At 38.9% G+C, this 25,599-nt stretch overlaps 1 protein-coding gene across 3 annotated transcripts in view; it reads right to left on the bottom strand.

Annotated features, from left to right (window-relative positions):
* Positions 1 to 25,599, bottom strand: part of FAT3 (FAT atypical cadherin 3) — a 658,207-nt gene that overhangs the window by 510,598 nt on the left and 122,010 nt on the right. For all 3 annotated transcript variants that reach the window (XM_019663735.1, XM_019663734.1, XM_019663733.1), the window contains exon 2: positions 10,371 to 13,679. In XM_019663735.1, coding sequence (XP_019519280.1) covers positions 10,371 to 13,662 — 3,292 coding nt within the window. In that variant the 5' untranslated portion in view covers positions 13,663 to 13,679. The remainder of the gene's footprint in view (positions 1 to 10,370; positions 13,680 to 25,599) is intronic.

Here is a 25,599-nt window from a genome sequence, read left to right on the forward strand (position 1 = left end):
CAGCCATCTGCTCTGAAAGGCAGAGCTCAAGACTATATTTCTTGAACTTGCAGATTTCTTACTCTTCAAGCACTGCTTCGGCTACAGAACCTCCAGGGCACCTCCGTGGTATCTGGAGACACCTGGGAGCCACATCCACTCACATTCCATCTTGATCTCATGTCCTTTGCATTGTTTTGTCTGCTGGTTTAATAATACATGAGAGTGATAAAAATCTTAAACCTGGTCCTACGTGTCACCAGTCTTCAAATCAGGACTAGCCTTGGTGGCCTTGCCCAACTCAGTGGCTCTCTGCAATGACCTTAAAGACTTATTTCTCTCAGAAAAATGTTCATTTACTAACATTGTTAGGCAGATGCCGATTTAACATGAAGCTATCAAAATTGAAGCTTCCAAGCCCCAAGGAGGACCCTAGCAATGGCTCACATGGTTAAACATTTTTGAAAAAATATATATATTTCGATTTTTTTCTATTAGCTTCAGGTATACAAAACATATAATGATTACACATTTATACCCTTCACAAAGCGATAGCCCCTCTCCAAGACTACTACCCATCTGACATCGTATATATTGTATTAATAGCTGTTACTATACCATTGACTATATTCCCTATGCTGTACTTTACATTCCATGACCATAGATATAGATACAGATTTAGATATCTATATAGATACAGATAGATATCTGTATCTATATCTATTTATATCATCTATATCTATATATCAGGGGGTGCCAAAAAATGTATACACATTTTAAGAGATGTTATCTATGTATTACTTTTCGAAGTTGAATTGAATTATGGTAGAAATGTGTAATTGCAGAAGTCAAACGTGATTTGTATTCATCTTTTGTTATCGGTATATATTATTACAATTTTAATACAGTTTTTTCCTTTCTTAAAATGTGTATACATTTTTTGGCACTGTGTGTGTGTGTGTGTGTGTGTGTGTATACAATCTAAAGTATATATTTTAACCACAATAATTTAAAACTTTCTCATTTTACTCTTCAACTTTTCATTTTGCGCCATCAGGTAGAGTGACTACAGGTATTTGGGCTATCTGTCTAAAGGAGAACTGAGTTGAGGATGCATTTAGTGTGCAGTTAGTGGCATATAGTTACATGATTCACCATCAGTTCCATTTAGAGTGTTGTTAGTCGTCCCAGTGTAGGAATGGATTCAAAAACACTACTATCATGTACCTCATTGATCCCCCCAGCATTGTAGCATGGAAATAAAGGATGAGAATTTGTATCACCTTATGGCCAGCACGGGAATTATGGTGGTGAGGGAAGAGAAACTAGCCTCAAAACGTACACAGACAGAAGATAATCTGTGGAAAATCCCCCAATCATTGTAAACCTGTAATTGGAAGGTTTGGTTCTTGCCTACAATGACAAAATGAACATTCTCTCCTGGAATTCAGCATACAAATTATAAATGCACCATGATTTTTTTTCTTTTGTTGATTAGATACTCAGAAATGGAAATTACTAGATCTTTTTGTTTATAGAGCACTGACCTGCAGACCTCTGTTACAGCTCAGATGAGAAGGAAACATGATAGAGATTTTTTTTTTAATTAACACCAATGTAGAAAATTTAGATAGCATTACCAATAACAAATTGCAACTACTGAAAAACATTTCTAAATTCTCAATAACAAAACACAAATTTCAACCAACTCTGGAGGAAAATGAAATCTTTTGGTAATTTCTATAGAAACAACTACAAATTGTTATGCTATGAAGAGTCAATCAAACCAAAAATGCAACCCAAAAAATGCAGGAGAAAAATATTAAAGAGGTATGTCAGGCATTTAATTTAATCAACAAAAATATTTATTACTTTTCTGAGTTTTGTGATATGTGTGGTATCTGTTGACCTTCTACTTAATGAGCTACTATGATTTATTTCCTCCTTCCAAACAAATACAATAATTTTGTAGTCATAACTGCTTACACTTTTTATCAAAGCAGGTACTCAAAATTATATGAGGTATAAGCTTCAAGGCTCACAAAACCTAGATCTGTTTCTGGGGTTTGGCGTTCCTTGATAATTAGGCCTTGCTTATATATTATCAACTCACTTTAATGCTCCAGTTCTCTCTCATACTGTCTTGTCTCCAGCTGGAATTTGTAAAATCATCCCACAATGCTAAAGGGTGATGAGAGCTAAGGACACAATGAACATGATGAATGGCTGGCACAAGGCTCTCACGTTGTGTCACTTAGGCATCACGCAGTTTGCAATTACACGGTTTTTCTACTAGTCCTTGACTTAATCATCTATGCTTCCTTTTCAGAGCGAAGCACTGTGCCTACAGGGAACTGATGCACTATAAATGTGGGAATGAGGAAAGGAGAAGGTGGAGGGCAAGAAAAAAGGAAGAAAAGAAACAAGAGAGGAGGAAGGAGAGGCAGACTTTAACGGAAGTGGAGAAAAACCTATGAAAATGGATTAAGCTCTATTTTATAGATTGGGGGGGTAAACCACAAAGCCTTTATGTTTTTACCATAATATCTGTGTATGTGTGTGTGTGTGTGTGTGTATGTGTGTATCTCAAAATTTTAGCTTAATTCCTTCAACTTTTATTCACTTTTGACTCAAAATATTTCATATTCAATGTTAGTTTAACTCAGTATTAGTCTCACAAGCATACTGCTATTTAAAAGCAACTAGAATGTCACCTATGTTATACAAATGAAAATCTGTGAATTTAATCACAGAGTGGCCTTAGAGGAGGCACTAAATCCTCCAACATCCAATGGGAAAACCTGGAGAGAGTCCTATTATATTCCATAATTTATATACCAGTGCCCAGAATTTAATATAAATTGAATTGAATCTTACACACAACTCTGTGTAGATTCTGTCTGTTGATAAGACAATGCTTTCATAAAAACTGGCAAGCTAAAAATACAGACTACAGCCCATTTTCACTTTCATTTTCTTTTCAATGAAACAGGAATGTAGTGGCATCACATAAATATTTATTAAATTCTGTAATTCTTCCAAATGTAATGATAAATAAAAGTATTTTCAATGTGCATACAAAACATCTGCGAAAACATTTTTAGAAGACTGAAATGAGATGCAAGCTATCCAAAGTCACGGAGGGCAATACATTTTTCCCACACCTTCTAGAGAACCACTAATACATGAAATGATTGATAGTTTTTGTAACCTCTGCTTACTAGACCTCAGAAATTTCACTCTTGTTAGTTGAAAAAATAAAAACAATTCAGAATCATTTGGCACTGCAGAAATAATGATCCTGGCATGAAGGGCCAGGTAAGCCACTAAAAACTTCCGTTAAGATAAAAGAAAGTCCAATTTCAGAGAAAAGATCACAGAAGTTTCCAGGTTGTTGGCTTGCCACCATATTTGGATTTCCTCCTTATGGTGGTCATTATTTTTATCATTTGTTAGTTACACAGGGACAATAGCAGCTCAATCTTGCTACACGATGCAGGCATAATTACAGATTTGAACCAACAGTGCTCTATTAAAATCTAAATTGCCTTCAGCCAACAGTTAAGAAAAGGTCAAGAAGAAGACACCTGCTGAAAAGTGTAATAAAAACATGCTGTTCATTATTTTCCAGAAGCTTCTAATCCTCTCTCCCACCTGGCTTACATGACAATCACTGAGTTCACCTGAATGTTGTAGAGTGCTCAGGGCCCCTCTGGGAAACATTATTTTTCTCTCAAATAATTATGTTCAAAAAGTAGCCAAGAAAAGTTTTTGCTGTCACTTGATCATAACTTAATTCCTCTCCTTTGCTTGCTCTGGTCCCAAAGGGAAATTTTAAGGGCAAGTTTGGGCCAAAATTCACTGAGTCACTTTTGACATAGATTGGTAGAGGTAAAACTATCATCTCAAAAACAAAAAAGGAATGAGGATGGGGAATACCATTTAGTCTAGAATTGTTATGAATTGCACCAAATAACATCCGCCTGACTCCTCAACTTGTCAAGGAGAAGTTAACAGGAAAGTTGTTGGAAAAGATGCTGGAAAGATTAATAGCCATCCATAAGATACAATATGATTTCTGGTGCCTCTGAGTAGAAGAAAAAGGAAGATTATATATTATTACATTATGCAAAAGACACAAATTATGAGAATTACCCACCCCTTTCAAAGTCTGGGCTGAGACTAACAGCTTTTGCAATGGCAAAGTTGCCTCATATTTCTAATACACATTTTTAATTTCTTGGTTTTCATTCACCCACTCTTAACCATCTGATGATCCGAGACTACCAATAGAGTATTAGACTAAGTACTGGCAGCTAGTAAACAGTACTTCAGTTGAACCAAATACGTAAAAGCTACTCGGTTTTATGTCTTTATCTTTCCTTGGCCACCAGTTGAAATGAATCCTCCCTGTAGAAGATCAAAGCACATCATCCCAACATTTGAGAGCCTGAAAGATCCTGATACCACACCATCCAGCCGGACTCCTTTTTCCTATGTCTGATGGGTCAGGGTCATCAGCAAAGCATTTTCTTTTCCTCATAGAAAAGACGTAGAAAGCATAAGCTAGATGAGACAAAGTCCTCTGGTTTCACTTTCTTTCTTTGTAAAATGAAAAAACTAAACAATTACTATCTTTCTGTTTTTTGTCCAGGTCTCCAATGGAATGTGCTAGCACACAGAGCAGCATTACAGAGACTGGAGTGAATAGGAATTGCTAGACAACATCGGTCTGAGAAATGTTTTTAAACTTAAAAATTTGTTTTAGAAATATTTTCATGAGAAAACTATCTTATCAGTCAGGGTCCTGTCAGAAAACAGATGGTACACTCAAACCAGATAATTGAGAAGCATTTAATAAATATACTATTTTAAAAGGTGTGGGCAGGGCATAGGAAAATTAACTCAAAAAAAAAAAAAAGAAAAAAAGATGCAGTGCTCCAGAGCTGGTCACATTGAGGAGGTGTTTCTACCCATCAATAGAGGGATACAGCCAGTCCATAGTAACCAGTGTGGAAAGAGTCAAAGGGATAAATACCCTGAACTAACTCTCTTTCATCCTCTCTACATTCCCACTGCCAGATCCAAGGGATGTTAGGGAACAAAGGAGCTCATGGCCAAGGAGCTAAGGCGCCTGGATGCAAAGCAGAAAGAAGGGTGGGAAGTGGATCTGGAGAGGCACACAGGAGAAAGCTAGAACAGACACTGAACACAATTATAAAGTTCTAGCTATTTTTCTAATAGTCTGTTCACAAAAAAAAAAAAATTAGTTTTTACAGCGCTTAATGAGCGTGATATACTTCCTTTGGGTGTCTGTTTGAACCCAAGTGCATGTTCGATCTCCTAAGCCTCTGCTGATCCTACCAAAACATTTGAAATAAAGTAGAGCATTCTATGCTCACACAAGCTGGAGAAATGCTGGCTAGAGCCTCACCATAAAGAAAGCTAATATGTGTGGTGCATGTGAGGTTTTCCTCTTAAAATACCAGATGTGTAAATATAAGAAAACAACTGTCCCTGTCTCATGGGACAACTGAATGAGACCCTCTGTATAAAGCATTTTTCACAGAACTTGGCACATAGATTGTGCTCAGTAAATGTTAACCACTGCTGCCATTACCACCAGCATCATCACCTGCATCTGCCTTCTGACCTATCAGACAGACTGGGACATTTCTCAGGATGGAAGACCCAAGCCTTACACCTGTAGCTCTGGGGTCACTAGTGCCTGGCCTGGTGCCTTCCACATAGGTAGCATCCAATTAACTGCAGGTTATGAAGACAACAGTGAGAGCTGTCATATGCTACGACAGGGTGTATTATTATTTAGTAAATATTCAGTCCTTCCCCCCCCACCCCCCACCATCCCTCCCTCTGTAAGAGAAGTATTCTTCCCTGTCCCACATCAATGCTGAGCATGGGCCCATGACCTGCTCTGACCAACAGAATGTAAGCCAATTTTGAGCAGAGGTTTTAGGAGGCACTGCAAGCTTCTATCAGCCCTCTTGCTCTCCTAACCTCCACTTTGAGAACACCACATCCCATCTCTTTCAGCCTGGGTCCTGGAAGACACATGGAACAGATTTTATAACTCAATCCACACCCTGCAACAGTGTAGCTTCAACTGTTCCCCCAGATTTAGGAGCAAGAATAAAAATGTTTCCATAAGTCACTGAAATTTTGTGATTGTTTGTTAGGCAGCAATAATACAGAAAAATCTGACTAATACATATGCTTAACAAGGTTAGCATGGCATGCTGGAGTGGAAAAGAGGGAAACTAACATGATATTTGGAGTCCATTTATTGGAGTTCCAATCCCAGCTCTGACAACTCCCAGATGCAGGACCCTATTGGGCAAGTCTCATTAAACTCTACCTTGCTGAATTACTGTGACCATTAAAAATAGTACCCACAAAGCACCTAGCACAGTGCCTGGTGCATAATAGATACTTGATAAATGAAAGAAATAATATAATTAGCAATAGTGACTGGCAAAAATATCTTCCTAGTTGCCCATGATTAATGTGCTAAAATGGAAATTGTGTATCCCAATTAAATATTTCTTTACCCTCAAGTATATAAAATGGTGAAACCACTGCTTAAGTTTGCAGCTTATAAAAGAATCTAATAGAAAACCGTAGTTTAAAATAGACAACGTGCTCTTTCTAAATCTTCTAAAGCTTCTGAGTATTGAAGAATATGAATTCCTGTGGTGTCAAGGAATAAGAATGCATTCTTTGTGAAGGAAAAATGATTAAATTGCATCTTCCAGACTGGTAATTTAAATTGTGATCAAATACACTGTAGTTGGGGGGGAAGAGGGGCAGTTAATCCATTTACTGTGAACATTATTAAACATTTATTAAATGCCTGTGGATGGTAAAGAATTTCAAAGGCATGGTTTTGTTCACTGAGCTCCACAAAAGTCAAGAACATAAAACTACTAAATGGATCAACTAATCCCAGCATATGCGGTTTCACAAAACAGGAGCACCATAATTACTGAAGCAAAGGAATAGACTTTTGATCCATCAGGAAGGCATTCAGAAAATTATCACCACTAATGAACAATAGAAGATTTATTGGGATTATAAAATTTGACTAGAAAAGAAATTTATCTAAAATATGAGCTCAGTTTTCTGCCTTTCAAAAGTATAAGGAGAAGGACTTTAGAGAAAAGATATAATCTAGTACATGCTCTCTGAAGAACCCAAGTAAATTTAAGGTAGTGTTTCTAAACCCCATGCAGAAGGAATGTGTGGACTCCTTAAATGAAGATTCCTGGGCTCCTACCCGGGACCTACTGAATCCGAACCTTTGGGAATTGGCCCCGGGAATCCGCATTGTTAACAAACTCTGCAGCTGATTCCTGCACACTCCTAAATTTGAGAACCATTAAACAATGTGAGCCATTAAATAACCTTTGGCAGCTGACTTAAAGATTCTTGAAAGACCAAAATCCAAAGAAGCTTAGGCCATTCTACGCCCAGGGTCAAATGAAGACAACAGTCTGAACTCGAGACTCAGGAACAGCTGCAGGGCTAAATAGCTGGTTCTTTCTGCCAACAGCTCAAGCCACAATTTTTAACACTGGGAGGCCAAGAGCTGATAGATCATTCAACAGTAGTGCAAACCCAGTAGCACCATGGTGATGACTTCTCTTGTTGGATATACGTTTCCCAAATTTCTCCTCAACCCTAGCATCTCCCTGGCACAAGTCAAGGTAATCATTCCTCATCAATTTCTTGGGCTTGGCTGGTAAACTCTCTAAGAGGTGAGAGGGGAGAAAATAAGATGTTTAAGAATATTATTATATGGAAATTCTAACCTTCATAAAAAATTTCCACATCAAGTCCAAACCTTTTTTTCTATAATATAGAAAAAAATACAGTTTTACTTTCTAAGAGAAGGAAGCAAAATGAAGTGACAAGTGGGAAAGAAAATTGCTACTGTAGTTTTTAAAAATTAAAAATCCTCTGGGTACATAAATCAGAAACATGTGTAATGAATGCAAAAAAAAAAAAAAGGAGCACCAAGTTAGGACTGCGGAGAGATGTGGGTGCTAGATCCATCTATATCTTCTTGTGGGTATGTGACCTTACATAACTCACGTAGCTTCTCTTTAACCCAAAGGAATTCATGTTTACAACAAAGAGCTTCTATGTCACAAACCAATGTCAAAATGTAAGTGGCATTATTATCACCCATGGCAAAATTTATTTTACACAATCTAGACTCTAACAGAACAAACGCAGAACAGTGAGTTTTTTGGGGTTTTTTCCCCCAACAGAGGCAAAAGATATCAAATCAAACTCTTAAGTGTCAAGAATTATAAGGGAAGCTATATCAGATGAAACTATACACACATTTTTCTGAAATAACACCCAAGATGAAAACAAAATAACACGGTACAAATGGGGAAATCGGGGCCGCTATCACCAAATTGCTCCTGTTCTCCCCTGCATCAAGCTACACTAAGACAGAAATTCCTAATAACGCAATGCAGTTTGATGTAATCATCGAGGTAGTAGTGGTTAATGATTCCGTTCAATGCCTCCCTGCTGACCTACCTACCCACATCCACCTGAGTCCCAAAGGTAAGCTTCTCTCACTGGAGAGCCACACAAACAATGGGAAATGGAAGGGTGATTAATGGCCTGTGCCATCAATGCGCCTGGGGGTTTAAGGACTTTGAAAACTGTTTAACACTTTATTGCCTTAGAGATTTTAGATCAATACCGAATACAAGTATATCTAGGAACAAGCAAGGGAACCCATACTTGTCTTTAGATGGCAGACAGCGTAGTATGCTGCAGCACTCAGAGCACTAAGCTTGAAACTCAGCTCCGAGTTATATACCTTCTCTGAACAACAGTTCATGAGGTGAGGATTATCAGTTCTACCTCATGGGGCTGTTGGGAGAATTAAATAAGACATGACTCTAACGCCCTTCATACAGTGCGCTGCCCATTGTAAGTACTCAAAGAAGTCAGTAGTAGTAGTTCTAAAGTATTAGCACAGAGTAGACAGTAAAGGTTACTTCCCTTCCTTTATCGTTGTCTACTTCAAAGGTGAAAATATATTCCAATCAATTAGCAAGTTATATATAATAAAATAAGAGTACATGGCTAAATACAACCCAATTTTTTTTTTTACATTTACCTTTTCATTCATTATGGCTATGAAGAAAAATTTTACAATTTACACTGCCCATAATTAGAGCCCATGAGGACAGAAATTACAGTTTAAATTTGTGATGATGCATACAGTTTTTAACTTCTATCCAGTATTTAATAGTTTCTCAAATCCTTTTTCTAGTGTTGCTGATGTAGCTAGTCTCCCTATGACACCTTCCCACTACCTATTTTAATCATCATCATCATCATTACTGAAAACAAAGCACACTCTGAGTGCTGTTGAAAATGATTTAATATATATAAATATGTTCTGAAGACTGTGAAGTGTTAATATTACCATTTATACAAGAATAGAGAAGACATAGCCCGTCTTGAGGTGTCTACAATCTAAAGAAGTCTAGAAAAATGCACAATGCTAATCAAGAAACACATACACACGTGCCCATGTTCAGGCACATGTATGCTTAAAGACATATAATGACAATAACAAGAATAGAAAAATATATATATATATATATATATTTGTATACACACACACACATATACATATATGCTGGAAAATAAATAGTAAGGGACAATTATAACATTGGAGCAATTTTGCCCCATATTTTAAAATGTCTCTATAAAAATAATCAATTCTTACAAATCAAATCTTAAAATAAATTTTTATAAATAAAATCCACAGCACGCCCCCCTCTGGTCTATCAAGAAAGCACTTGTAGAAGCAGTTCTCCATGTGTCAATGGAGCAAACACAGTGCAAATAAATGCCTGTCGTTCAAGGGCCAGATGTGCCCACAAAACATGAAAGACCAAGCAACTGATGCAGTATCATTTCAGCAAAGAAAAGGGAAAGATTGGTACATACGATCCATTTGAAAATCCATTCCACACTTCTAATTTAAAGCCAATTCAAATGTAATTTACTTTATCAGGGCCGTTAATTTAGTGAAGGTCAAAAGTGCAATCAACACAGTTGACAATTACTTACGCTTATCAAAAGATAACCTGGTAATAGTAGTGCTAAATGAGAAAAACAAAAAAATAGTGACTCCCATGGAAAACCACGGCTTTTTACTGTATAAACAGGTCTTCTTACAAACCAACACACTCTAAGAAAAAAGATTTTACTGGGTCATCTCTGCAGCAAATGCAACTCATTTGTCATTCTATTTTAGTATGAGAATATTGCTTTACTTTTCCAATGTTTACAATTTGTGAAAGGTGAAACTACACGTCTGACAAAAAACTTACCACTCTCGTCATCTATATTGAACCTTCCAAGACCACTGCCATCCCTGATGGAGTACTGGATCTCTCCATCCCTCCCGGCGTCCTCATCTTGGGCAGTCACCTGCAGGACACTCGTTCCAATCCGCGAGTTTTCTTTTACAGATCCAACAACAGCAAAGTCAGGGAAATAGGGTGTATGGAGGTTTTCGTTGACATCCACCACTTCCACCTCAACAAAGGAAACAGATGACAGAGAGACAGGCCGCCCTTTGTCTTTAGCCCGAACCGTGAGGTTATAGAACTGCTGCTTTTCATAGTCGAGCTCTTTGCTCAAGCGAATAGCACCACTTGCTTTATCGATTTCAAATCTCCCATTATAGTCATTGATCAATGAATAGCGCACTTGACCCCCGAGTCCAAGATCTGGATCCTGGGTCTCCAGCCAAGCAATAACAGTGCCAACAGGGAGATCTTCAAGCACCTTCACGCTATAACTACTGGGAATGAAAGCTGGGGAGCAGTCATTGACATCATCCAAAAAAACCTTAAGAGTCACCACCGAAAACAGCTGCTGCCCACTTTCTGCCTTGTCTCTGGCTTCTATTTTTAATGAGTAGTTTGCTTTGGATTCCCGGTCCAATTGGTCAGCTACATAAACGATTCCCGTTGAGCTATTGATGGCAAACTGCTGTGTATCTGTCAAGACTGAATAAGTCACTTCACCGTTAGAACCCAAGTCATTGTCTCTGGCTTCCACTTGAATAATCTCAGTACCAATACTTGAACTTTCAAGAATGTTAACTGTGTAACTGTCTTGAAGGAAAATCGGGCTGTTGTCATTAGCATCCTCCACATTGATTGTCAGCAACCTCCATGAAGACTTCTGTGGATTACCTAAGTCATAGATGGTGATATTGAGGAGATAGAGGTCTGTGTGCTCGCGATCCATGGGCATAAGGACTTTAAGTTGCCCCGTCTCCATATCAATATTAAAGCAACTATCCGTATTTCCATCCGATATTGTAAATAGCACCTTTCCATTGAAGCCAGAGTCGGCATCATAGGCTTTAATCTTCAGGATGTTAGCACCAACTGGCAAATCCTCCTTCACAGCCACATCAGAAGGAAATGACTTGTCAAAATGTGGTCCTTGCCTATTAATTGAATAAAAGTCAAGAAATCCATCCTCCAGATGCAGTTTCCCATTTGCTTTTGCCTTAATGAGTAGTTTCTCTGCCAGCTTTTGAGCCACACGAGTTTCTCTGCAACTAAAGCTCTTTGAGGACACCTTCCCGTGTAGGATTGAAATGTTGACAGACATGGGGTCTGCAAAATTTTCTCCATCAGTTGCTGTAATCCTGAGGGCAAACTGACCATTTTTAATGCCAGAATTTATCAGTGACTTTTTAAGCTGTAAAACACCAGAGTCTGGGTTTAAATAAAAGAAACCAAGTTCATTTCCAGAGAGGATTTTGTACTTTACAAGTTCAAGTTCATCAATATCGATTGCTGAGACAGCTGTAATGTGACCCCCAACTGGAAAGTCATATGAAATAACGCCCTGGCAAGCCACTTTTTCAAAGAGAGGGCTATTGTCATTGACATTTCCTATTCGAATAGTGACATTTACCTCACTTTCATGGCGATATGGGGAACCCCAGTCAGAGGCTCTGACGATGAACCTGTACGTTTCTGGAGAGGATTCAAAATCCAATTCTTCAGTTGTGCTAATAACACCTGTAAACTGGTTAATGGCAAATGGTAACAAATTCAGGCTGGCAATGCTATAGGTGATGTACCCATTTTCTCCTTTGTCCTTATCAGAAGCTGAAACTGTCAGAACATTCGTTCCCACTGGCACGCTTTCATTCACAAAAGTATCATATAGTGGTTGCTGAAATTCTGGGGTGTGGTCGTTCGCATCTTCTATGCCAATGTTGACTTGTGCTTTTAAATCTCCTTCCTTGTTTGTCACCATCAGTTTATAAATTTCTTTCTTAATAGTATTCAGTGGCTGTGCTGTGACAATGAGACCTGACCGAGGATTAATTTTGAAGTACTGTGCATCCTCACCAGGAGGTAATTTGTATTCCACATCTAGCGGTTCAGGACTTAATTTTACTATAGCAACCACGACACCAGGAGGGGAAAATTCACTAATGCTCACATCGTATGTTTCTTTTTCAAATCTAATCGGGACGGTGTCTCTTTTGGGGTTGGCAATGTGGACAATCTTTACTGCAGAAAATTTCTGAGGTGACCCTTTGTCTTTTGCTTGAAGGGTGAGGTTGTAGCCATAGGGGAAGCTCTCCCAATCAACCTGCCTTCTCTCCTTAATCTTGTACTCATTCATCCACTTTCCTTCCTTAGCCAGGGAGAACTGATCGAAAGGGTCCCCAGCCACAATGAAAACAGACTCGATCTCTCCATTGGCCCCCTCATCCAGGTCATCGACTGTCACTACCGCATATGTCGGCTCTTTGTCCAGTGAGAAAGGAACATGAGTGACCACATGGATGGTTGGGGCGTGTTCATTTATACGTTCAATGTGAACATAAAGTTTGGCAGTACTGCTCACTCCGTTGTTTCCGTAGAGTTTCATCCCTCGGTCCACAGCCAAAATTTCCAGATCATACCTATTCTTTTCATCATAATTTAATCGTCCACTTAGAGAGATGACACCACTTGTGGGGTGAACTGAAAAGAGGTCAACTTTGTTTTTAAAGTAATAGTAGAATTCTCCATTGGAACCGATATCTGCATCTGTGGCTGTCACCTGGGCAACACTAGTCCTCAGAGGTGTACTTTCTGCTATTGTAACAGAGTATGTTGTGGGCGAAAATAAGGGTCTCAGGTCATTCATATCTAAAACCTGTATACTCACTTTGGTCCATGCTTCCAAATCCTCTCCTCTGACAGAACCTTTTACTATCAATAAATAATTGTCCTGAATTTCCCGATTCAATATGGCAGAATTTCCACCTTTAGTTCTTATTCTGAGAAAACAGAAATCTGCAATGATGACTTCCTCTGCTTTGAAAAAGCCTTCCTCGTCTCCAGATACTATTCTGTATTTGATATCCCAGGACAGATCAATTAAGGTGATGCCCATTCTACTCTGACTGTTGATGTAGGTCCTTGCTGCTGAGTTCTCATACACTGTGGCATTATAAATGGAATGTGTGAAGTGGAAACCCAGGGGCCCGGTCCCTGGCAACCCCTGGGAGACAGTGGCCAAGAGCTTGAGAAGCAGGAGGATGAGGCAAGAAGGAGGAGGCCGTGTACCCACACAGTATCCCATAGTTATATCCATCACATCATACTTCCATCCTAGAGGGGGGGAAAAAGAGAGAGAGAAAAGATAAATTAACTTAGAGGAAAGTGAGAGAAGAAATAGGAAATAACTGTTATGAAACAGTGCTTTTAAAAAACTTTATTATAAAATCTTTTCACTAAAACATCAATATAATAATTAGAAACCTTACCAGACTACAAAAAGATATGGAATTCAAAACCACTAGAATTTAACCTCATCTTGTTTGATTTATTTATTTTTTTTTTCAGCTGAGCCATCCTGCTACCTTTTGGCAGCTCAGCGGCTGCTCAGCTTGGGCTAGATTCGAACCGCTGTTGCTCAGAGCTCAAACTCTTGAGCGAGCTCTTAACCAACAGAGCCACTCGGCCGGCCCTGATTTATTTTTTTTTAATGACACTTTTACACTGTTGATGGAATTACTCACTGGTAAAAGATTTCCTACATTCTGAAAGTCAATTTAGACACATGTACTGGAAGCCTTAAAAAGTGTATTTACCTCTAACTTAGGGTTATCTCCTAGGTAGTTAGTCTATAAAAATAATTAGACAAGTGTACATTTATATCCAGTTTAAAATACAAAAAAAAAAGAAAAGATACTAATTGCCTATCAAGAGAGAATCAAATAATTTTTGGCACATTCATAAAGTGAAATATTATGCAGCTATTAAAAATAATGACTTTAAACAATGTGTATTTTCAGATGCTTTAAGATGTAATGTTAAGAGAAGAAAAGATCATAAAACAATGTATGTGTATGGTTCTATTATTATTTAAACATCTAATGCACAACTGCATTTTTAGATTTGAAAAGAATTAACTGGGGAGGTGGGGGGCGGCTGGTTAGCTCAGGCAATTAGAGCGGGGTGCTCATAACACCAAGATTGCCGATTCGATCCCCACATGGGCCATTGAGCTGCACCCTCCACAACTAGATTGAAACAACTATAATACTTGATTTGGAGCTGATGGGTCCTGGAAAAACACACTGTTCCCCAATTTAAAACAACTAAACAAACAAAGGATTAACTGTGTTGTGAAATTTGGAGGCATATGTGCGCTTTCTAATGTTTCTTCAATTAACGTTGCTTATTAATGGTTATATTATTACTTTTACAATTATGTTCTTTTAAAGAAATGCTTCCAAGATATTACCATCTTTTGTTGTGCTGACTTTAAACTGATCAAGATTTATGCATAATCCAACACCATTAGAATGAACAAAGCATCCCTAATAAGTTGCACGATCTAAGTGATACCCATGAGTGGACTATGCTACTCAGAACAAGAGAGTTAAGAAAGATTTTGTGCAAGAAAAATTTAAAGACTTATAAGAGTTTTATGTTCTTAAGAGTAACTTAAGGAATTACTTTCAATAATTTTTATCAGTCTATTAAATTTCTAGTCACCATACCTCTAGGCCTATGTAGATTAAAAAATAAAAACATTTTCCTATTTTAACAGTAAGATCTGTGAAGTATTTAAAATAGAAGATGTAGAGAAACGGGCTATTTAACAAGGAACAGCTAAGTCTATTTACAGCCTGATGGCTCAGATTTTTAGTATCCCCCAGTTCATGCGTTTTTCCACTAAGGCATACTCTGCAAGACCTCACATTGCCTTTCTTTTTCTCCTCTGTGGGGAATGTGGAAAAAGAGGAAATAGATTTTGCACACTGGGTTAGGCATTGTGTCAGGCGTTTTCCTACTTTATGTTTAATCCTTACAATAACCTTAAGCAATAGGCACTATTGTATTTTAACAAACTACATGGTATAAAAACGGAACGTTAGAGAAGCTAACCTATTTAGTTGGAACATTGTTCCAACAGATGTCTCCCAGCTGGTAAGTAGCAGAGTGGGATCTCCAGCCCTGGTCGTTCTTATTATAAAGCCATGCTTTTCCCCATTACACCATTATTCCCTCTAAATTATCTGTAAAAGGGATGAAATAATTAAAGCCCCCTAGATGCATATATGGCATAATTCAATTCTATTACACTAGTCAACATTTATCATTGATGGAAAAGCATAAAAGCCACCCAGCATCTCTATTTGGTTATCTCCTTTCTAGTTTTCAACTACTTCCAATTACTGGCTGTAAGCTGAAAAATACCCTACAGAAGTTTAACATTTTAAAACATTATAAATTATTCTGTAGTTTACAGTAGTCCCCCCTTATCCAAGGGGAATACTTTCCAAGACCCCCCAGTGGATGCCACGAATAGTACCAAACCCTATTTATACAATGTGTTTTGCCATAGATACTTACCTTTTCAGTTAAAGGAAGCACTTTATGGCTTTTCTTTAGCATATCCAAATTGCCCGCATCACTACTCTTATGCTTTGGGGTCATTATAAAGTACAATAAGGATTACTTGAACACTGAGATATCCTGACAGTTAATCCATTAACCAAGATGGCAGCTACTACGTCACCAACAGGCAAAGAGTTTATATGGTGTGCATACGCTGCACAAAGGGATCATTCACATCCAGGGCAGAGATTTCATCAAGCTACTCAGAATGGCTCCCAATTTAAAACTTATGAATTGTTTATTTCTGGAAATTTCCATTTAATATTTTTGGACCAAAGTTGACCATGGGAAGCTAAAACTGAAAAGTGAAACTACGGATAAGAGGGGACTACTGTATAAAACACTTTCATGTCCAGAGTTGGCAAGGCACATGTTATTAGACACTTTTTGTAGATTAAACCATCAAACCTCATGTTCCTAGTAGCAGAGGCTGAATTAGAACACTCTCCACACCAGACAAGGCTCTCTCATTATTTTTCCTGACTCTGCCCTTCAGGAGACTCTCATGAAGCTAAATTCTGGGCATGCATTTGCTTAGTTCCAACTGGGGATGAAATGTGTCTTGCTGCTTTCATCTGCTTTAGGAAACACTAAATAGGCAGATAGAAAGAGTCAAGTTTAATATAGGGATTTCAAGAATAGAGAGTAAAAATGAAATGTAGAAAGATGAGGTATGATTTTATAAAAGAAGTCAATTTCTCATGCAATTCCTCTTCTGGATCCTTAGGAAATGCCTTAAGTCCTACGTGTGCGAAGCAGTAGCTTGGATGTGATAGGTTCAAATATCCTACCCAGGAGAATTGAGAACTCCATGGAACCAGCGCCTCTTTGTGGGGTGCACAGCTGAAATACGGAAGCAAGAGAGCCCTCTTTAGGAAGTCACAGATGTCAACCAGCAGAAGCTTTAATAATACTCTCTATACCTCAATAGAGTCTTTCATTTCATCATCTGAGAATGCTCCAGAGGAAGGACGTATTTTTAGGCTCACAGTGAACACAGCAGAATGAGACATGGTTCTCAAAAGGGAAAGACCAAAGGCTAGGTACACTCTCTCAAAGTAGAACACTGGGGTCACTCCCAGCTTCCCCAGGGAAATATAAATTTAGTTTCTGCTTCATTTCTCACTCGCTGTCCTATACCAACCACAATGCCTGTGAGAGCAGTTTTGCTGACACTTTGCCCCAAAAGTCTAGACCTCATGATCATCAGAGAAGACAGCCCCAATAGTATATTCAATTCAACTGAATTTTTTTTCTTTTTAGTCTGTCCACCCCCCTATCCCCATCCTAAACCCAGACTGAAGGAACCCTGATGAGAGAAGCAGCCTTTGTGCCTCATTTATTCCCAGCACCCAGGACAGCACATGCCACATAGGAGGCACACAATACTGGTTTGCTAAATAGAGCATTTCAGTCTAGACGCAACCAGAGGCCCAGAGGCTTTAATATATTCAGTTTCCAAATACCAAAAAATAAGCACACCTTACTTCAGGAAACAGAATCAATAAATTATACAGACTCCAAAGAGCCTTAAAGACCAGCTGGTCCAACCTCCTAAGTTTACTGATGAGGAAACTGAGGCCCATAAATATGAATCAATTCCCCTAATACCACGTCTCAGGTCTCCCAGTTTCAGAGTTGATACCAAACAAAAACATGTGTCAATTGAATTAGTTTTTCTTTGAGTTATATAACAATTTGAGAGCTGTGATTTATCATTATTTTGCAGTGGTCTTTGATTTCTGACACTTTATTACTCTCCCTAGTGCTACTCCCCCCTCTAAGCAGTTAACTGCTTATAAGTAAACATTTAAGTGCCCGAAGGGGACAGTTAGTTTTACAGACTCTTCTGTGAATCCTTCAAAGCACAGAATGCTGTCACAATATGAAAAAAACATCATTCGGGCCGGCCAAGTGGCACGTTGGTAAAGAGCTGGCTTGGGACACCAGAGGGCCCCGGTCCGGATCCCACATATGAGGGTCAGTGACACTGCCCTCTGCAGCTAAGATGCTGAACAACAGCTCAACCTGGAGCTGGGTTGCCGTGAGTCGCCTGGCGACAGCATAGGCTGCAGCCCCTGCTGCAGTGGGTTGCCATGGGCTACCGTGTGTAGCCAGCAGCCGCTGTGAGCAGCCGTCCAGAAGCCTGATCTGCCTCGCCCAGGAAGAGTGCAATGATGGTGCCAACTTGGGCCAGTGAAGCAACGTCCTCCACAGCTAGACTGAAGAACAAAAGGACAGCAACTTGTCTGTTCCCCTTCCCCCAATTCCCCAATTAAAAAAAAAAATCTTTAAAAAAAGAAAAAACCATCATTCAATTTAACTATTCCAAAATTGGTGCTTTATACATACTGAGTTTTTCTTTCAGCAAGATACACTGCTGGGATTTTTTTCTTATAAAGCAGAATCAATGGCCTTAAATGCAAATATTGGGTCTTTAGAAAAGTCATGACGTTATTTTGTCTATGTTTTCAAAGGTCATTTATTAATATAAAGAACAAAGATAAATCAATGATATATTGCCTGCTTTGTTTGATAGCCTTTTGCCATCTTTCAGTTAGCTTTATCATTCCTTGTTCATAGAAGGCCTGGCTTTATTTGCAAAAAACTGAACAAGGCGCTGATTTACAGTCTCATCTGAATTGAACGTTATACCACACAAGGAGTTTTGAAGAGAGCAAAACAAGTGGAAGTCTGACGGCGCAAGGTCAGGTGAGTATGGTGGGTGTGGCAACACATCCCATCCAAGCTCCAATAATTTTTGACGGGTGATCAGACTTGTGTGTGGTCTCGCATTGTCNCCATTCCAATTGCCATTCGCCTTATTAAAGGATTCTCCTTCAAGAAAAAGAAGAATTACAATTCTACATGGTAAAATCAGGAGTCAGGAAAGCAGAATATGGAAGCTCCCTCAGTACAACCCTTTGCTGCTGCGATAAGCAACGGCCATGTTAGGGCAAGAGGAGAGTGAGCACATCCATGAGAGGGCTCTGGGTACACAGAGCTCCAGGACCTGAATGTGGTAAAGAGTGTATCAGATTTCCCTTTTCCAAAACAGCTGAACCACCAAAGGAAAATGTGAGAAATGATAAAACATCCTAAAGATTGTAGAGGACTTCTGGGAGAATAGAATTCAATTCCAAATTTTTCCAAGGTTACACCTGGGACCAGGTCTTACACTAGACAAAACAGACCACAGGCTCCAGAGGGCAATTCTGGAAAGGCCTGTTTGTTTGATTAAATATCACCCCAGAATGTAAGGCAACAGGCACTGAGCCTGCAAATCTTAGGTGCACAGTATAGAATTGCTAAATGAATCTAATGAGAAAGGAGATACACAATCAACTCTCTACAGCAGAGTAATCCTTTACGAGGTCTGACAATTAAGTTCGGAAACTCATCCTAGAAAAAGTGCTACATACCTCAAAGCGGAGCATCACCATAGTCACCTTTAAATACTCCCCTTGGGAAGCTATGCACCAATGCCAGTGCCTAATCCACCCTTCAAAGCAATTTTGCAACTCTTTTTCTGGAATTTCCATCAGAGCTATCGTCATATTACCCTTGANGGATGATGGATTCATTCAAACTGTCCAATTGCCAACAGTACACATTCAAATTGATTATTTGGTTCCTTGGTAGGAGCTCGAAAAACACGACACCTTTAAAATCCCACCATGCTGAGAGCATAACCTTCCCTCTGATGAATGTCTGCTTTCGATGTTGTTTGAGGCGAATCATCACGTCAGGACCAAGACCATTTGCGCACCACATTGTTGTAAACAATCCACTTCTCATCACCAGTTATCAGTCGCTTCAAAATAGGATCATATTCCTCACGTTTAATGAGCATATTGCAGATGTTTATACGCACCATCAAATGAACTTCTTTGAGTTCATGCGGAACCCAAATATCGAGCTTGCTTACACAGCCCAACTTCGTCAGGTGGTCATGAACACTTGAATGATGGATGTTCAATGTTTCTGCAACCTTTTGTGTCACGTGGGTTTGACTCGATCAATGTCATTATTTTGTTGTCATCAACCTTGGTGGGCCTCCCTGACCAAGGAGCCTTGTTGAGATCAAAATTACCAGCACAGAATTTCGTGAACCATCATTGGCACTGAGGTTCTTGTAGAGCATTGTCACCATAAAAATTACGCAACTTTTCACAAGCTTGATGCATGTTCTTCCCTTTATGGAAGTAAAAGAGTAAAATATGGCAAAAATGCACAGTTTGGTCTTCTTTCTTCAACTTTCAAAATCGCCAAAACTCAACCAAATTTTTTTAGAATGAAGCTAGACCTGTCAGCTGTCAAATGACATAGCAATAACATAGATGCAAATGACTCTAGTACTTCCAAAAATGAACTAGTGCCATCTGTTGCAAACATGCGTCATGACTTTTCCAAAGGCCCAATAGAAAGTACTTTTCCAAACTGACATGGAATAGTATTGTGTACTAAAATTTGGATTTAACACCAAAAACCTGAGCAGGACTAAGCTTATTGATCCCGGCTGTTGAAACCACAATACCTCACAGGTTTTTGTATCTTTATTTTTCAGGGGGAAACAAAAAGCTCTATCTGGCACAAATTGATTAAAAAGTCATGCACTTTTTTTCACTGGTTTAGAATAAGGGAGTGTTAGAAGTTAGGAATTCTGTAAAATTCTGCAAAGTAAATAGTAGAATAAAGGTTTTGGCTTTTTTTTTCTTTTTTTTTTTTTTAGCATGCCAAGACAACTATTTTTTGTTTTATTTGTTTGTTTGTTTGTTTGTTTGTTTTTAAGTACTCCTTTTTCCACATTAAAGCCAAGCTATTTATGAAGCTAATATGATGGTTATGGTACTTTAGATACTCTGCACATTGATTTATTCTATTGCTTCTGAATTATTTTTAAAAGGCACTTAGTTCCCAACCTCAGAGCTTATGTTCTACAACTCAGTAACATAATCAATAATTTTTGATATAATCTCCAAAGAGATCATCATGCCATCAATCTTGGATATATTTATTTTTCAGAGGGAGTCCTATAGGCCTCCCCATCCAGACCTACCTGCTCAGTTAAGAATGGATCTTAGCATGGGACTCAGAAGGGCATGCAGGGTTTTCTTTGCTGGAATGAATAAATACCAGCGACCTCAGGGGCAGGGAACAGCTGTCACAAAGGCCACCCCTCTGGGAGAGCCTTGACTCCACAGGGTGCCTCTGCTTGCTTGGGTAACCTGTTGAAGCTGTTTTCTGCCATCATTAAACTGGCCTCCTTAAATAGCTGAGATGTCTGAATAAAAAAAAGGCACTTTAGGAAAACATTCTATTTTCACTCCATCTCTTCCTATCTTATGTATTTTGAAAGGGTTTTGGTGACCAGATAGACATGGTGCTGGAGAAATGTGCTATAATAGGCTGTGAAATAAAGAACAAAGTCAGTAAATGAAGGGCCTCCCCTTTACAGGCATCCTTGACGAGGAAGACTAATGTTGAAACTGCAAATGGAAGTCAGCCACCACTCAGGTGTGTGCCGTGACTGAGTCCTACACCTACACAAAGGCTGTGTGTATAGTGGGTCCAGAACACACACTCAGATGCCTGACAGCCTGGGTTTGAGTCCCAGCTCTATCCCTTATTAGCTGTGTAACCTTGGGCAAGTTATTTAACCTCCCTGAGCTTCAATTTCATCTTCTACAAGGTAGGAACAATAGTTCCTCCCTACCAGGATTTACAGTAATAAATATGAAGCACTTAAAACAGTTCATGGCACATGGTAAGTATACAATTGCTAGCTATTAATATCATTAACTAAGGCAGTTTTTAGAAAAGACAAAACCTATGAGTTACAATATAGGAAGGAAACTTACAACCTACTCTGACATTTTCTTTTCCAATAGGAAAAAAAAAAACACATCAAAGGTACAGGAAAGGATGTCTTTTCTTTACTAATAGCCAAGGATTGCTCTATTATATCCAAAGATCAGAAAAACCTGACTTCAATCCAGGCTTGGTCACTTACTGGTTGGGTGACCTTGGGGTACTTAAGACTCTTAAATTCTCAGCTTCTTTATCTTTAAAATAGGGATGATAAGAGTTCCCATTGCCATACAACAGGCTTACTATCTTGTCTGGCACACAGTACATGTTCCATACATATTAAGTGATATTGAATTATTCAGGTATTCACAAGAAGGGATACAAGATGGGAAACAAGTGAAAAGTGGGTTAAGAATAAAGGGTCAAGAGGCAGACAATCCATAGGATAGACCAGGTGTCGGCAAACTGCGGCTCGCAAGTCACATGCGCTTATTTGGGTACGTACATGTGGCTCTGAAGTAAAATTGAAAATGAAAATAAAACTATCATAGTTTCATTTGTAAAATTTTTAAAGGATATTAGTCACATAATGGTGATTTCATTTGTTTTATGGCTCTCAAATAATTTTTAAATTGTTGTGAAGGACAGGATTGGCTCTTCCATCTCAAAAGTTTGCCGACCCCTGGGATAGACCATCCCTAATATGAATGCCACCCACCCATAGGCCCCAGACTCGTGCCATATGTCAGGGTCAGTGCCAGGGAGGCATCTGTGCATGATGAGTGCCAAGGGTTATTGCCACAGCTCTGCAACTTATGCAACTCCCACATGTACACTTTCAAACTCAGGAAACTGCAGCTGCACTAGGGAGCTACTCCTCAGACCTGGCATTTAATTCCTGAGGAGGGCTAGCAGGATTTCTCCTTCCAATGATGAGTCCCAGAACAGCCCGATCCTGGGAAGCCCTATCTTCCAAAGCAGCTTATTATGATACTGCTCAAATTATCTTCCTCAAGGCACTGCTTCATGTTCTGGGTCCTTGCTCCTGAAATCAGTTATAGACTGTCTGTATGACACCCTTGGGAACAAAGTTTTGCTCTCTGGCTGATACTAATGGCTGCCTGAAAAGAAGAAAAAAACGTTTACTGTGTCGTTTTTCTTAATACAAACCATTGTAGCTATAGAGTGTACAGGATAATATACTAGGCATTTGGGTCACAAATAATTCATGCCATGCCGTTACTCAGCTCATAGCATGATATACTGAACCAGAGCCACATAAACTCACTGAGTTTTACAGTCAAAAGGATCATAAAATTGTTTAATCCAATACTAGTTTTCAAGTTGAGGAAACTGATTGAGAAAGGTTAAGTGATTTGGACAAGGTCACATAGCTTGCTGGTCAAAAAGCTAAAATCGGCCCTCAGATCTCCACTGTGATTTTGACTCATGTTGCTAGTGCCTCCTTTAAGAATACAGGTCTCTAGTGTTCATGTCTACAAGTTTTACTCATCTTCTAAGATTTAGCTAAAATGCCATCGATTCTGTGAAGCAATCCCAAGATTCCCCATCCAAGTGTGAGCTCCACTTCTAAAGCTGTGATTCTTAAACTTTAGTGAGATTCAGAATCATGCAGGGCTTGTTAAAGCTCACATTGCTGGGCTGCACCCCAGAGTTTATGGATCCGTTGGTCTGGGGTGGGACTAAGAACTTACAATTGTACCAAGTTCCTAGGAGATGCTGGTCCTGAGGAAACCATACTCTGAGAACCACTGCTCTAAACTTGGTCTATATTTCATGTATATGTACCTCTCTGATAGACAGCACTTTCTTCCTTGTATTAAAGTTACTTATGTGTTTTTAAATTACATATTAAACAGTAAGCTCCCATATTTCTTCTTCTTCTTCTTCTTCTGACCGTATGTAGCAAAGAGCCTTGAAAGGCCAAAATTCAATCAATTTTTATTGAGTGAAACTTGTCTAATCAGCATACACCATAACTCCATAATATGCACCAAGGAGAAGATGAAAACGAGCATCAGACAAATCAGGAACTATAATCATAAAACTTAGAGACCCTGAGGAAATATAGTCCACCATTTCCCAATGACACGATTTCCCATTTCCATGACATTATTTTATGATACGTGAATAGGTATGCAACTAAAAAAAAACCATTTTAGGCAATACTGGTTGAACAAAGGTAAACAGATTTCATAATTTAGAACTGGGAGCCTTTAGTATGCTTCAAAATAAACTTTCCCCATCTCCTGTCCTTAGTCACCTACAATAATTTACCCTGCTTCAACTCCTCATGAAAGTGCAGTCAATACTTATTGTCTGTTTCCACTAGAAGCAGTAAGTTTTCTGGTACATAGGCAGGACTCAGTAAACACTTGTATGTGTAAACGTACTATATAAACTGTGATTCCAAGGGATAAAATATGCACAATTTCTAAAATCTGTTTGATCATGAATCTCTCTCCCCACTCTGAACCCCCACCCAACACACATAGCCACATGCAGGGAAAGAGTGTTTTGTGGAAAACAGTTGGGGCAACACTGATTAAGTCCAAGCTAGACCTGTGCCTCAGGCGGTTCAAACAGTTGCCTGGAAAGCTTTGGAGGTGGGTGTCATCCAAGGATTCTTGACATGAGTTCATTATTCTTCCTCCTACCCCATATCACAGGGTATGAATTCTCATTTTAACTAAGCTAAGAGTTATTCCTGAAGAAACGGCTTCAATACTTGTCATATAAACACATCTCCATGTTCCAACTGAAGAATGAGACAACTGTTCCATAGTTGGCTGTGCTCTTTTCTATTCTCATTTAAAAAAAAAAAAGGCAAATAAAGAATTTGCACAGTTCTATGAGCTACAAACACTGGCATGAGGGGAAGAATCTTATTAATGCTGAATAATCCTCCATACCTTTTTATAGTTTTCATTATCTATTTTTGCTTAGTTAATGGTCAAAATCAGTTTGCCAAAAATACTAAGATTCAAAACCTAAAGTCAAGTTCATATTTCACTCATCTATGGAAAATGCTGCTTATCTGCGTGAGCCCCAAGTTTAAGCAGAGCTTTATAAGCAAGGAGAACATTTCATTTACAAGGATATGACATCATCTTCTATCATTCTGAGCAAGGAAAAAAGTCCCGAGCCAAAGCCTCCAGTTGGTTCTGCCAACCAGCTAAGCCGACTATTACCCAAACCCAATCTTTTTCATGGTAATAATACTGGAAATTCTAACTTTTTCCAGTGGTGCAAATCTTTCTGTTGTCTACAAATGGTCTCTCAGGAGAAAAGTCAGTCAGCATGAAGCAAGTGTAATTCAAGTTGGTTCTGAGAAAAGCGGAAGGATCGGCCGCACAGCGGCATCGGCGTGAATGCCCTGGTTTATTTTCTCCCCAGGTGCTAGAAATATTTCCATACAACACTGGTTAATGTCAAGTATCATTTCATCAGCAAATGCTTCAAATTCAGGGGTAATTCAACCAGGGGCTACCAGAAGGAAAGATTAGCATGTTGTTCAAGCCTTTTAAAAATCACTTTTCCCTCTGGAGAAAGAAATTCATCATAGGGGAAGGAAAAAAAAAGGTATGGAGAGGATATAATTTGCTGCTATGCTTGGCTGTCTGAGAAAACGTTCCAGAAAAATGCATGATTTCAATTTTTGTCTGGTGGGCCTCACTGACAGAAAGCAAAGAGTAAATAACATTAGTATTTGCTTATGCTCACAGTTTTACAACACAAAACTAAAAACCTTGTCCAAGGAATAGTATTTACTCTGACATAACTGCCTCAA

The sequence above is a fragment of the Hipposideros armiger genome, unplaced genomic scaffold, assembly GCF_001890085.2.
Source record: "Hipposideros armiger isolate ML-2016 unplaced genomic scaffold, ASM189008v1 scaffold_402, whole genome shotgun sequence".
Taxonomy (NCBI): Eukaryota; Metazoa; Chordata; class Mammalia; order Chiroptera; family Hipposideridae; genus Hipposideros; species Hipposideros armiger.